Raw genomic sequence first — 12,883 nt, forward strand, 5'->3', positions numbered from 1 at the left:
GCTAGCTGTCCAGCTCTGATTAAGGATAACTCATTGCGAGGACAGTAGAGCGTTAGTTTCTTTTATTATCCAACAGAAGATGTTTCTACTATTTCTGTAAAATAGCATTAATGTGTTGAGTTGCTTTTTCTGAGTATCTTATAGTGTAGCTTGCCACCTCCAACGAAAGTGTCATACTACTCCAAATTAAGAGTAGCTTGTAGTTCAATTAGCTAGCTTGAAGATAGTGCATGTGGGATTGACTCTAAAGAAATTACTTGGGATGCTGGCGGACTTGGCGTTTGACTCTGACCATGTAATTGCAAGGTCCCTGGACCGGGGAACCTTGATGCATGTCATCCCACCTCGTTTCCTCTCACCTCTTTGCTGTAGTCTCTAATAATGGCAAAAAGTAGCTGTTTTCCTGAGCTTTCAACTGCTTCTCACGGCCTTTATCAGCTGATGGAGTTTGGTTAGTTGCGCAATAGTCATCTGTTGTCATTACTTGATTTCCTGACAACTGAGAAACTTGGGGACATGGGGTTGAAAATCCCTTGAATATGCTTGTAAGTGGACCTTGAGTTTAGATTATTTTTTGTCAAACCAGTTTTATTATTTAAAGCACGAAAGCACGAATAATGTCTTGATTGACGCAACTGCGAGCTGAAAATGTTGTCCCAATATTCAACATTTTTGAATTTGACCATTTCTACCAAATTTCATTTTGAGGAATTCGAGTATTCGGTGTACCCTTCAGATTTTTATTCTTGTCATGATGACGAAGCTTCTTATTCGGTATTGGAAACCTACATAGTAGATGTAGCTGAAGCACATACTTAAGTCAAATCTGATCTGGTCTCATTACTTTCAAATGAGGTCGAGGGGTTCTCGCACACCTAGTGTATTATTAATAAATCCTAGTATAATTACATAATCCATCAAACTGTATCACATCTGTTATTTCAGATAGACCACACTGATGGCCAAAACCTAATAAAAGGCCAATATAGGCCCCACTTATTGGTAAATTGATACAAACACATACACAGGATACAGTTAACGCAACTGTACACACATGCACACATACAGTCCAGTTCTGTTGCTTGGGCTGAGATTAAGATTGAATTTTAGATGCTGCGTAGCAACTGGGGAGGCCAGGTCACCCTGGAGATGGGGGGGGGGGGGTCGGGGAGGAGGGCGGAGGGATTTCTATCTCATTGCATCTTAAATCAGATTACGGCGTATTCACTCCTCCTGGCTTGGAGCACGAGTTGATGTCAGGAGGCTCTGCAGCTGTGGGCTTCTTCTCATCCTGACCCTCCACTCATCCTGCCTGCAAATCTTGAAGTCATTTGATTTCTCCGATAGGCTGCTCTATCTTCACTTCTCTTCTATTTTCCTTTTCGTCCCCAAGAAATGATAGTCGTGCTGCTCGTGGGTCATTATCATTTCTCGTGGAGAAACAGGGAAACGGAGTGGTAATCGTGCTACTTATGAACTGCAGTTTCATGGCATTTACGGTTTGGTAAACAAAGCCCACCCTGCGTCCTAAAACTAGTTTGCACTAACCAGGAAAGTTAGCCTAACTTTTGGGAAATAGTTTTAGCTTTTAATCTTCATCACCATCCATCTGCTAATGAAGGCTATAGATGTAGTTGAAAGCTCCAGAAAAAGCTAATAAGTGGACACTGAGTTGGAATTTTCTTTTGTCACACAACTAATTGGCTATAGCAAGTGCTTTTTGTAAGAAATGAAATGCTACTCAGATTGCGATTTTTATTCGCACGTTCTACTCTGTCAATGTACTTTGTTTACTTCATATTTTTGGTTGAATATTGAAAAAGTAATTCGTCACCTGCCTCAAGTTTCAGCGTCGCCTCTTTCAATAATTAACCGAAACAGCAATCTTTCCCTAACTTTAACCAAGAGTGTTAGTAGCCTAAATCTAACAACATGTGGGGACACAGGACGTGGACCCTGGTCTCCTGTGTCAAAGTCCTTTACTTTGTACACACAGCCCGCCACCCCAACTCCTCCTTATGACTTCTGTGCAGTATACAGGGTTTTGTATGCTCCAAGCAAACTAGTTTGAAGTATGTAAGTGCCCCCGAGTGACGCCGAAACTGTGTTACCTGTGCAGGGCAAAAAGTGCGTTCAGACAGTCTCTCCTTTAAAGGAATTCATGGTGTTGTATTTGCACAACAATGGGCGACATTAATTGTATAAACAGAGAGCTTGAGTGAGAAAAAAAAAAATCCCTGCCTACTGTCTCACCTCCACAAAACTGGCCAGTCGCTGCCTCAAGAGGGCATGATTGTCAGATTGCCCTGGGTTGTTCCTAGTAAGGCTAATTTGTCGTATATCAACATATTTTGTGGGGGACATAGCTGGGTTAGAAAGAGGGATCGCTTTATGGAACAAAAGACATGTTTATTGGAAATGTGGCCTTAATTTTGGAAAAACACACAGACAATGCCACAATGGTCTCATTTGTTAATGGTCATGGTATGAGGGTAGCACTGTAATGTCCCAATGCTGCAATGATTCTTCACGTAGCAACTTGTACAGTACAAACATACACACAGGCTGAAAAGAACTTTACCGCACGTCTCTATCCACTGTAGTTGAACTGCTACTCCACATATGCAACTAATACAGCACAGCTGTCACATGCAATATGCACGTTGAGCTCAAAACAACTGTGGCTGTGCGTGACGGACGATTGTTAGGCCCTCTTGGAAAGGTCTCAGGCAGCCTCCAAGACAGTAAAAAGGGCCCACTTCATCATGATAAACAGGTTGTGATTGAGGAGCTGTCAAGTCGACCATAAAGACAGTGAATCCAGCCAAGAGAACCCGGCTAACGAGAACAAGAGCTTTGAGCCGAAAGCCGGCGATCAAATGTCTGGGAATTTGGCAGGTGGAAGAAGGCGGATTACCTCAAAAAGATCCCACGGGGCTGCAAATCAGCTCTGCAAACGTTCGAGTACTGGACTGAGACGCTCTGTCTTGTCTTTTATATCGCGATTCAAAGTGACTGAATGGGCACAATACCACTTTCGCTACTGTCAAAACACGGCCTTACACACCCCTTCCTGCTGAATGTATAGGATGATAATGAATCCTTGTTACGCTAACCTTAGTGAAGGGCCTCTGAGGGTGAGGAAAAGGGTAGCTTGCAAATGCAAGCGGTAGTAACTGGTGGGAACAGCCGGAGTACGCCTCAAGGCCAATCTGCAGGACTTTTAATTTAATAAGGGGTTTCAGTTCAGGGCGATCGCCTTACCTTTTGGGGGCGTCTAGGACTTCACCCAGCTCCTCGTATTCCATGTGAAAGACACTGGAGAAGGAGTTCTGCAAAAACAATAAAAATACGTTTATTTGTTTGAGAAGTTACAGACTGAGTAATGTGGCTCGGATTTGCTGGGGGGAGGCAATGTGTACTTGGCATAATGCCATTAGGATTGGGTGACAACATATGAATATATATCAGGGTCTTGGTTTGGTCTAGATTCTAACCTTCCGTGCTGTACTGCAGGTCCACCCTGTATGTTTTCTTCTGGCCATATCAGCTTCCTCGTTCCCTCCAATTAAGCCATTACGGCTAAACCCAACAGCTAAATACTGTAAGTTAAGCAGTGGTGCCTAAAACACGTCTCCAAGCATGAAAAAAAGGATGCTGATCTATTACCCATCAAGCCTTGCCAGAAGGAGAGTTTATTTCGACATTCCAGTGCTCCTTTCGCCTTTCACCCCCTTATAGGGACTTGTTTTCTCTCAACCTGCACTCCCAACCCCTCGCAAAGGATCCTTTTTCCATTCTTAAGAGGTGGGGACAGGATGTTAAAGATGGACGAGGCTTCTTCGTTTTGGAAAAATGTGCCCCCTACCCTTGCACGTACATACACACACCTTCACTCTGTGGCACTAGTTCACCCTGATCTATCTAGGTAAGGGTAATAAAGCTGCTTTAAACAGAAAAAGGACCTGGCAATGTTATGACATTTATTGGGGTCTCTGGTTTATTGGTGGGAACATTTAGAACAGGATGACATGGGGATGATGGAATTTTTTTTTTCCCTGCATGTAGTAATATTGAAATAAATCGAGCTGGTTTTCTCATATTCTTTGGAAGCATCAGTCCAGGTTTTACATGTCAAGGAAGGACAAAGGAAATGGTTAGGTTGTCGTGCCTGTGATCAATCTCACGCAGCCTGCTCTTGTTGCGTGATTTATGTGTTTACTAGTGGAGCGGGGCATTGGAGAAAGACAACAGAGGGGAAGAAAAATGAGACTGTCCTACACAGAGTCTTATCCCGCCCTCATAGACACCACACCTTACATTATCTCCACAGCCGTCTCAACGCGTTACATTAACGCACACATCTTTGGGACTATTATCTCTGTACATTGCACGTATTTATATGCCTTCATACTGTGAAGCTTTGCACATGCCTTTGTCAATACGTTGCGCATTCCTGCACAGCTCTTTCATTTCCAAATAACAGCTATATTGTACATACCACTACTATATTTTGTGTTTTAATTTTCATATTTCTTGACTTTCATACTACTGCAAGAGGTCACTTGCCTGGAAAGCATTTGAACAACCTATACTGGCAGTTTTCTGTAAACTTTCTAAGTAAATGGACTCATATGGCGCTTTTCGACCGAGCTGCCACGCAAAGTGCTGGCCTCCCTCAGGAACAACTCCAGTATCTCGCTCAAGGACACTTCAACATGTGGACGGGGGGGGGGAGCCGGCGTCGCACCCCCAACCCGCTCTACCTCCTGTGCAACAGTGCTAACCACCGCGCCACCGATACAACATTGTTTCGACGACCGATGAAATGTTGGCAGGTTGGTCGTCATCAGTCCACTAACTTTGCTCCAGACAGAAACATCTAGGAAACTATTGGATGGATTGCCATGAAATTTGGTATAAACATTCATGGTCCCCAGGGCATGTCTTCTTATGACTTTCGTGATTCCCTGACTTTTCACCTTGGGTCACCACACGAGACCAACACGTTTCAACCAAGGTTCCTGACAGAAGGCCACAAGCCAAAACGCGTTGGTCTCACAATATAGTTTAGTAATAGCGGTTCTTTATACAAGGCTTTTTTTTTTTTTGACCTTTTAAAACATCTGAATGTATACATTTTCACTTTGAGCATGTTGCCATGCTGATGTTAGCATTTAGCTCAAAGCACCACCACGCCTAAGTACAGCTTCACAGAGCCGCTAGATCTTAGTCTTGCTTTAACTTTGCATCTTTCCCTAAACTTAACCAAGTACTTTCAGTTGCCTAAACTTAACCAAACATTAATCATAGAGGTTGCAGATCAGAAAACTAAACATGAATCACCATATGGGTGGTTGGATGCTTATTTTATTGCTTTTATTGTTTAGGTAAGAAGAAGGGAGAGGAGGTTTTAGAAAGACGGGAAGAAATAAGAGAATAGAAAACAGCAGGTGGTTTAACAACGATTGGTACAACACATACACGCACTCACACACACACACTCACACACACTGCCTAATATGTTTCAGGACACCTATAGCTAATTCCACAATTAATTCTACAGGGGAGAGTTAAACAACTCAGAAGAACAAAATACTCCAAATTGCGGGCCAGATGTCAAACCCTATCACATATCATTCACACACACACAGACACACACACACACACAATAGAGATGCCAGCACACTCAGCCATAGCCAACAAAACACACACTGTGTGCACATATGCTTGCAAGCATGCTATTAACATCCAAACGTAACACACAAATATGCATGCAAACGTGTTAAATACACAATACACATGCATGCACAAGCAAAACAATTTTTTTTCATGTGCACACACTCATAGGTATGTCCATACATGTACAGTGCAAAACAAATACATCACATACATACAGTATGCTGTGTATATTGAAAACACACGCGTCCCTGTTTCTCAACAGGTGCCATGCACTGCAGTAAAGTGAAGTGAGCCACCGCAGGCCAGCATCTTGAAAACTCCTGTGTTATTGTTGGTACGGTCAAGTGCTAAAGACCAGCACTGTCATTTACTAGACTTCCTACAGGAAAGCTCCTTTCCTCAAAGAAAGGTTATGTTGAAATTCACAGAGGTGCGGGTCCTGCTTGAGAAACTACAGACATTTAACGCTGACACCTGTATACAGACAGCCGTCTGGCAGATAAGGCCAGTAAAAGTTCCTAATCTCAGAGTAAATGTTTAGTAAGGAAAGACGGAGAGAATGGAGGAAGGGGGAGGGGTAGAAAACAAAGGGAGACAGCTGGTCTGGCAACCCTGGGGTCATAAGAGGGACAAACACGCACATGCAAACACACAGTATAATAAAGTGGGTTGTAACAGAGCCTATGGAGCTCAGTGCATACATGAAATAAAACATCTTGATTCATAATATTAAAGACTTGGTTCACCCAGATTAAAAAAAGGACAAAGCCGTTTATTCTAGTGGTATAGCCATGCAGGACGTTTTGGTTTTATTGGTCCAGGTTTTAAGATATCTGTCTCTTAGATTTCAGCCTCCGCCCCAATACAAAGAGGGGGACGGTATTTCATTTGTGGTGCTCACAGCGTGTGGCGACCCAAGATGAAAAGTCAGGGAATCACAGAAGTCATAAGAAGTCATCCATTCTATAGTTTCCAAGATATTTCTGTCTGGAACAAAGTAGTGGACTGACTGACCAACCTACCAACATTGCAATCCCTGGTCTGATCCATGGTTTAACAATGTCGTGCGGCATGGTGGTACAGCGGTTAGCACTGTCGCACGAGAGGTAGAGCAGGGTAGAGCGGGTTGATGATCCACAGAGGACACTATCAACAGCAAGGCGGGATTAAACCCATATTCTGTATGTCAGTTTGGGAAATCATAGCACCATGGAGCGTCCTGGTAGCTGAATGGTTACCAACGCATGCCACATAACGTCATGCCCCTCTTTCTCCACCTGTTCCAAGGCTCAGCTTCACTATCACCTGTCCAATAAAGCCAAAAATGGTGGACTGACCAATTGATCAAACAAATCAAATCAAATGACCACTAAGTCATTTCCACACACTACCCTTAACTACCTGGGGCCTTTGGAGCCACTAAGGGTCTGGTTGCCTGGTTGGTAATCAAGCTTTGGTCAACACCTGGACTATTTCTTCGGTTGAAAGTAGTTCTAATGGACACTCCTTATAGTAACGTCTGAGGATTACTCAGATGAACTGGGACCTTGTTTCTTGGTTTTGCTGTCGGTTTTTTATGTCATTTTTCAAAATGAATCTCCATTGTATTGCGGTGGAGGCAAAAATCTCAGAGACAGATATCTCAAATCCTGGGCACCTAAAACCAAAACTATCTGCAGGTCTATGTACCACAAGAGACCTTTAGTCCACCTTGACTGTAACTTTATGAAAGCTGTTTTCGTGGCCTGGACAATGTTTAAAACAAGAGCCTTCATCTCAATGGGTCTAACCTGGTTATAATAAATACCAGGCCAAGTTAAACACCAATGTTTTGTAACCTAATACAAACCACTTCAACGGCATTGCATGCCCCGTCCAGTCAACCCAGACCTAAACACAAATATTGAATGGTGAATTGGCTATGTAGTTGATACTTTGAGAAACCAGTATTTAGAATAACTTGACATTCAGTGCAGTCAGCCATCAGCCCAGTGGAATGAGTTCTAAAACTGCGATGTTGCTGTTGCGATTGGTGGTTGGAAATGATTTGTGCAGTGCCGTGAGCCAAGTGCAGTGATGTAGGTAAGTGTAGATAAACCTACACTGAATCCCGTGTATTTGGAAAACATTACTAATGCCAGAGAAATAAGGCTTCCTGCATGTTTGGATCTTTGCTGAATTGAAGATTGATGAGGACAAAGTTAAACAAAAAGTTTCATCCCTGAATGTTAAAAGATTTAACTACATAGCATGCCCACCCAGCACCCACACATCAGCTGCTAAATGGCCAATAATGTGCAGTTGACATCTTGTGGCACCAGTACTTACAATGACAAAGCATTCTCTAAAAGCCTTTACGGTTACTTGGAAGTCAGGACACCAGACCTGTCAGATGCATCCCTTTCTGTTGAAAGGCTCATGGTTGTGGGTGGTGAAGTGTCAAGTCAAACTGTCTTTAAGAATGGCTTGTTGTTATGTTCAAGCATGTGCTGTGTGTACACACACGCACGCACGCACGCACGCACGCAAGCACGCACGCACATGTCAGGCCTAAACACTCAGAGAAACAAAGGTCCTTCAAAGGTTCTTTGATAAGAGAAGTGGTTATTTGTACATCCAGCATGACTTCATTATGACGCAATTAGTAATCCTCATATTTGAATAATTGCTGAATAAGAACATATCAGAATATTCAACACATTAAAAAAGTGCCTTGACTGTTGCTTTTTGGGGAACTTTATGTACGTTCTCGCCAACTTTTACCTGCAACTGAGTTTTCTGCATCAATTACAATTACTTTTTTGGGTTTTTTTACCCTAACTATTGCCACATATAACCATCACAGGCAGTGCTAAATAATATTTCCTAGAATCATCTACAGAAATCTTATTATTAAATGTAATCTGTTGGACCATCTTGGATCCCGAAAAGGCAGTGTTGTTAACCACCTCCTCACAATAAACAATTCACTAAAATTATGGAAAGGACCAGATGTACGCAGATGACACTTTTATATATATAAAGATAGTTAGTTCATTCATCAGCTTCGCACTGACAATTCTGCGATACCTTCATGCCACCGCCATTTGGTGCCACAGTGGCCTCCACCACCAAGCCTCCTCTTTATGTGTTGAGCTTTTGGTATTGTTGAGTACTATGATTTGTTTGTTCCACCAAACCTAACTTTATAACTTCTGTCTTGGCCTATTAGCATATAAGGTGATATTTTGTTCTGGAAATTACATTTGGAAAATAAAATGGGGGTCATTTTATAATCCAGGACTAGACCACTAGGTGTTCCCAACATAAGACATTCTCTTGGAATGGAAGGAGTGTTGCATGATGGGTCGTTAATGAGTGTCTTCAAGAGTCGGTCGGCCCATTTTAACCTACAAGAGTTTGTAAAGCCCATGCTGGTGAGTGAGAGTGAAAACGAGTCCAAAAGCGTCTCCTGACTTCTTTACGACAGAAAGGGGCCATGGACATGAATGATCTGTCGAGTAGCTAAGGATTAACGCTGTCACAGACGACGAAGCCTGAAAAGTTGCTGAAGAAAATAATTCTGACCGTTTCCAAGAGTCCGACAGGAGAGCATGTGAGCATGTGACTGATACACTGCATTAATGGTATCATTTCACTTTTACGAGGGCGCCAAGGATGATGACTCTCCACAAGGGTGTACGTGTGTTGTAGCTTGAAAAAGTCTTTCCTCAAAAAACGTCACTACGATATGCGCTGTAAATGGTTAATTATTACAAAGTAAGGGTCTCTGAGTGAAGGCCAAAACTATGAAGAATGGCACTCAAATTGTGACGACCTATACTTTCACATTTCAACTGGTTCCGTACAAATCCTACCATATAGACCTCTTTAGATTCTATATTTGTGCGAGAAAAACATTCTGGCCAGGGAGTCCATTAGACTTCACCATTACCAAGTAAGTTTGTAGTGTTTTGATAATTTCATTAAATCAGCAAACAATTACGCCATCTGTAAAATGTTTACACAATAATATTCCTAAGGCCCTCAGCGACATGATGAAACATCTGTGGGGGGGGGGGGGGTTTCCTCAATTAACCAGCTGTCCATGCAATTCTTCTGTTAATGAGGTCGACAATTTCTGACTCACACATCTCTAAACTGATCATAACCGACACCAATTGAAATGAATTAAATAATGGGAACAGTTTTTGGAACCAGTCATGCAGTCCATTGGTGGGTCCTTGGGACGACCATGGCTGCATGACCCAAGAAAGGTCTGAGAGAATGAATACTTTCCTTTAGTGAAAGCTTCTGCTATGGTATCAAGCAGTAACTTAGAAGAAGCTAAGAACATCTAGGGTTTTCTTTTTCTCAGAGGGTTCTTGGATTACTTGTGCCCTGACCAGGGAAGCCTTGTGGACTCTTACATTTTCAGGGTGGACAGTCTCCTTGCACATATATTAGCTCTGTCATTTTCTCCTCTAAAAATTACCCTGAATCACCACCGTCCCTCCAAAGCACTGCTGTTTGTGGTCCAAAACTATGGCAGAGCTCTTAACTTGCTGTCGTCATCTTGACCGCCGTGCACTCCTCACTCCACTTACTCCATAAATACAGCAAGCACAGAGAGACAGAGAGGTTTTTCTCTTTTGTGCCTTTCACTGTGATACAGCGGAACTTGCCTTTGGTTGAGGAAAAGTTGATTTCAAACACTCGTATTATGTTAAAAAATATTATATTAAAAATGTTTTCCAAGAATGGGAAATCCCTCCACAACAAATAACCAAAAGCATTTGACATAAGAATCCTAACTCAAGGCCATTTAATAGCTCTGGATCAGGTTCCTCGGTGCTACTACCTGCGATATTCAGCAATACAACAAAAGCAAAAAAACTCACCACGTCTACAGTTTTGACCTGTTACTCAAAAGTTTACTGCAATGCACGGGCGTTCTAGTAATCTAAGACAGATTATAAATGCATCACCTATACAGCCAAATAGTGGAGAAAGTGAACCAAAAGTTTTAACTGATGTTTAGCTATTTTTTTGTGTGGCCTGTCTTAGGCATGGAAAAAACCAGAGAGCGCTGAAACTCAGAAGAAGCTGCATCGTTGACCACAACCAAGCCTGTGGCCTTGCTCCCTGAATCACACTGTTACAGAATATACTTAAAAACATGTATATTTGCTGTGGCATTTCCTAAAATAATGGTTAAATATGCTGTAAATTGTAGTTTGGAGTTCCTGTGCAGGCATGATGTGAGGACCGCTGTTACCGAGCTCGCCTATCAATCTCCCTCATGACAGTTAATTCGCTTCCTTTTCCTGTGTGCTTGTTTTCTGTGCGCGAGTGTGAAGCGTGTCAGTGTGTGTTTTTCAGGCCCCTGAGGAGGACAAGCCAAAACAAATGTTAATGCCCGCAGAGGACTCTAATAGGGTTCTCTCTGTGTGTGCGTGTGTGTGTGTGTCAGTCAGTCTAGAAAGTATAGACCGCATTTACATTAAAACACGTGCCAGCTACGGTTCCGTCCGCTCCGTGGATAAAACAGAAACTCTGCATTTCCACTTGCTGTCAAGAGGTGTCCGTGCTCCTAAAAGCTGCTCACTATGAAGCGCGTAAAAAAAGGTGCGGATTGGAAAAAATACTATGTCTGGCCATGGAAGTCGACTAAACAGTGACCGGGTTTACGTGTAGCCGCTAAGCTAACATCAGCTAGCCAGCCGTCTGCACTGTCAAGCACAAACTTCCTGTTTATGCTCAAAGCGAATGTCTGCTATGGCATATCCTTTTCAAATATGCCGTGCAAATGATTGTTGTTCTTTTATTATTCCTCTTCAGCTGTTTCGCACACGTAAATGGCAAAATGGTGGAATAAGTACTTTGTATAGTATATTGATGAATGCAACTGCAAACCACTGCAACTGAATCGGGTTTCTCTGTGTGGAAGGAACAGGAGAAGGTGAGAATCTTCCACTTTGAAACACTCTCCATTTCATGTAACTGTAAATTGCACCCACAGACGACAGTAAGCGGAGGGATCTGCTTTGGAATTGCAACAAAGCGAATAGTCGTGGGATCAAAGGTCACGGCAGATGGTGGGGACTGTGGCGGAGAATCCAGCGTGGTAGTTTTGCTTAAGGACACATCAAACAGCAGGGAAAAAAAATGATGTTCAATGCTGCGTCTATTAGCTCATTTATCATTCATTTGCTTGCACGATGTAGAGTGACTGACAAACTACGTTTAAACACTGCTTGGCGGCATGCATATTTCCACAACTGTACAAAACCCCCAGAGGTCAAAGCACAATTGCCCTGACAACGAGTAGAATAATTGCTATGGGCGCTATCTCTTGCTAGCTTGCCCCATATCATGTACGTTTCTCTGCCAAAATTCCACTCTTACATTAGCGCGTGTTTCCAGTCTTTATCAAATGATGCGTTTCTTCTGATAACAATGCAAGGGATCATGGAGTTGAATGATTTTAACACTTAATTGGCAAGTCATTCGTGCTGGGGTTTATTTAGCTCCTCCACACAGCTATGTAACTGGACGTTATATAAATATATTTAGCATTGCTGTAAGCGGTCGCATTGTTTGCAACTTATCCATCGGGTGTTATCCATCACGGTATCACGGAAGCACTTCAATGTGCATCCGAGTGCAATTTTCTGGTGGTAAACCTCCTGTAGAAATGGCTGAATCAAGTTAACGACAGGCACCTGAACGCAACCCACGTACTGAAATTAACTAGCATGAGGGTTAGTGTAAGTATGAACGTGGCGTGAGAATTTGAGCATGTGTGTGTGTGTGTGTGTGTGTGTGTGTGCTGACCATGGAGTCTTCGTCAGCGATGAAGACGGTACAGGCCTGTGCCTGCATGAAGGACAGGATGGTCCCTGCGATCTTCCTCAGTAAAACCTCCAAACACTGCTGCTCCTCAAAGATCAGACTGGCCAGGTCCAACAGCACCTGCTCACACACACATTGACACACAGGAGAATACGTCATGTTCAGAGTTGTTGTATGCTCACACGCACCTTCAGACGGCACACATGCACACCCACCTGATTGCGTCGGTTTTCCAGCTGCGACGTCTCGTAGAGCTGAGCGTTGTGCAGGACGATGCCTGAGAAGGCCAGGTAGGCCGAGAAGTCCTGTTGGAGAGCAAAACAGAGCGACGTCTGGACATCAGAAAGGAACTACAGCAAACAAGACT

The 12,883-nt window shown here is 43.0% G+C and overlaps 1 protein-coding gene across 1 annotated transcript in view; it reads right to left on the reverse strand.

Moving 5' to 3' along the window:
• The window catches only part of pde5ab (phosphodiesterase 5A, cGMP-specific, b), a 53,455-nt gene that overhangs the window by 27,159 nt on the left and 13,413 nt on the right, over positions 1-12,883 (reverse strand). The window contains exons 6-8 of the mRNA XM_070929864.1: positions 12,732-12,821; positions 12,499-12,636; positions 3,265-3,332 (exon numbers count right to left, since the gene is read on the reverse strand). Of these exons, the coding sequence (XP_070785965.1) occupies positions 3,265-3,332; positions 12,499-12,636; positions 12,732-12,821 (296 nt within the window). The remainder of the gene's footprint in view (positions 1-3,264; positions 3,333-12,498; positions 12,637-12,731; positions 12,822-12,883) is intronic.

This window comes from Enoplosus armatus, chromosome 23 (genome assembly GCF_043641665.1).
Source record: "Enoplosus armatus isolate fEnoArm2 chromosome 23, fEnoArm2.hap1, whole genome shotgun sequence".
Lineage (NCBI taxonomy): Eukaryota > Metazoa > Chordata > Actinopteri > Centrarchiformes > Enoplosidae > Enoplosus > Enoplosus armatus.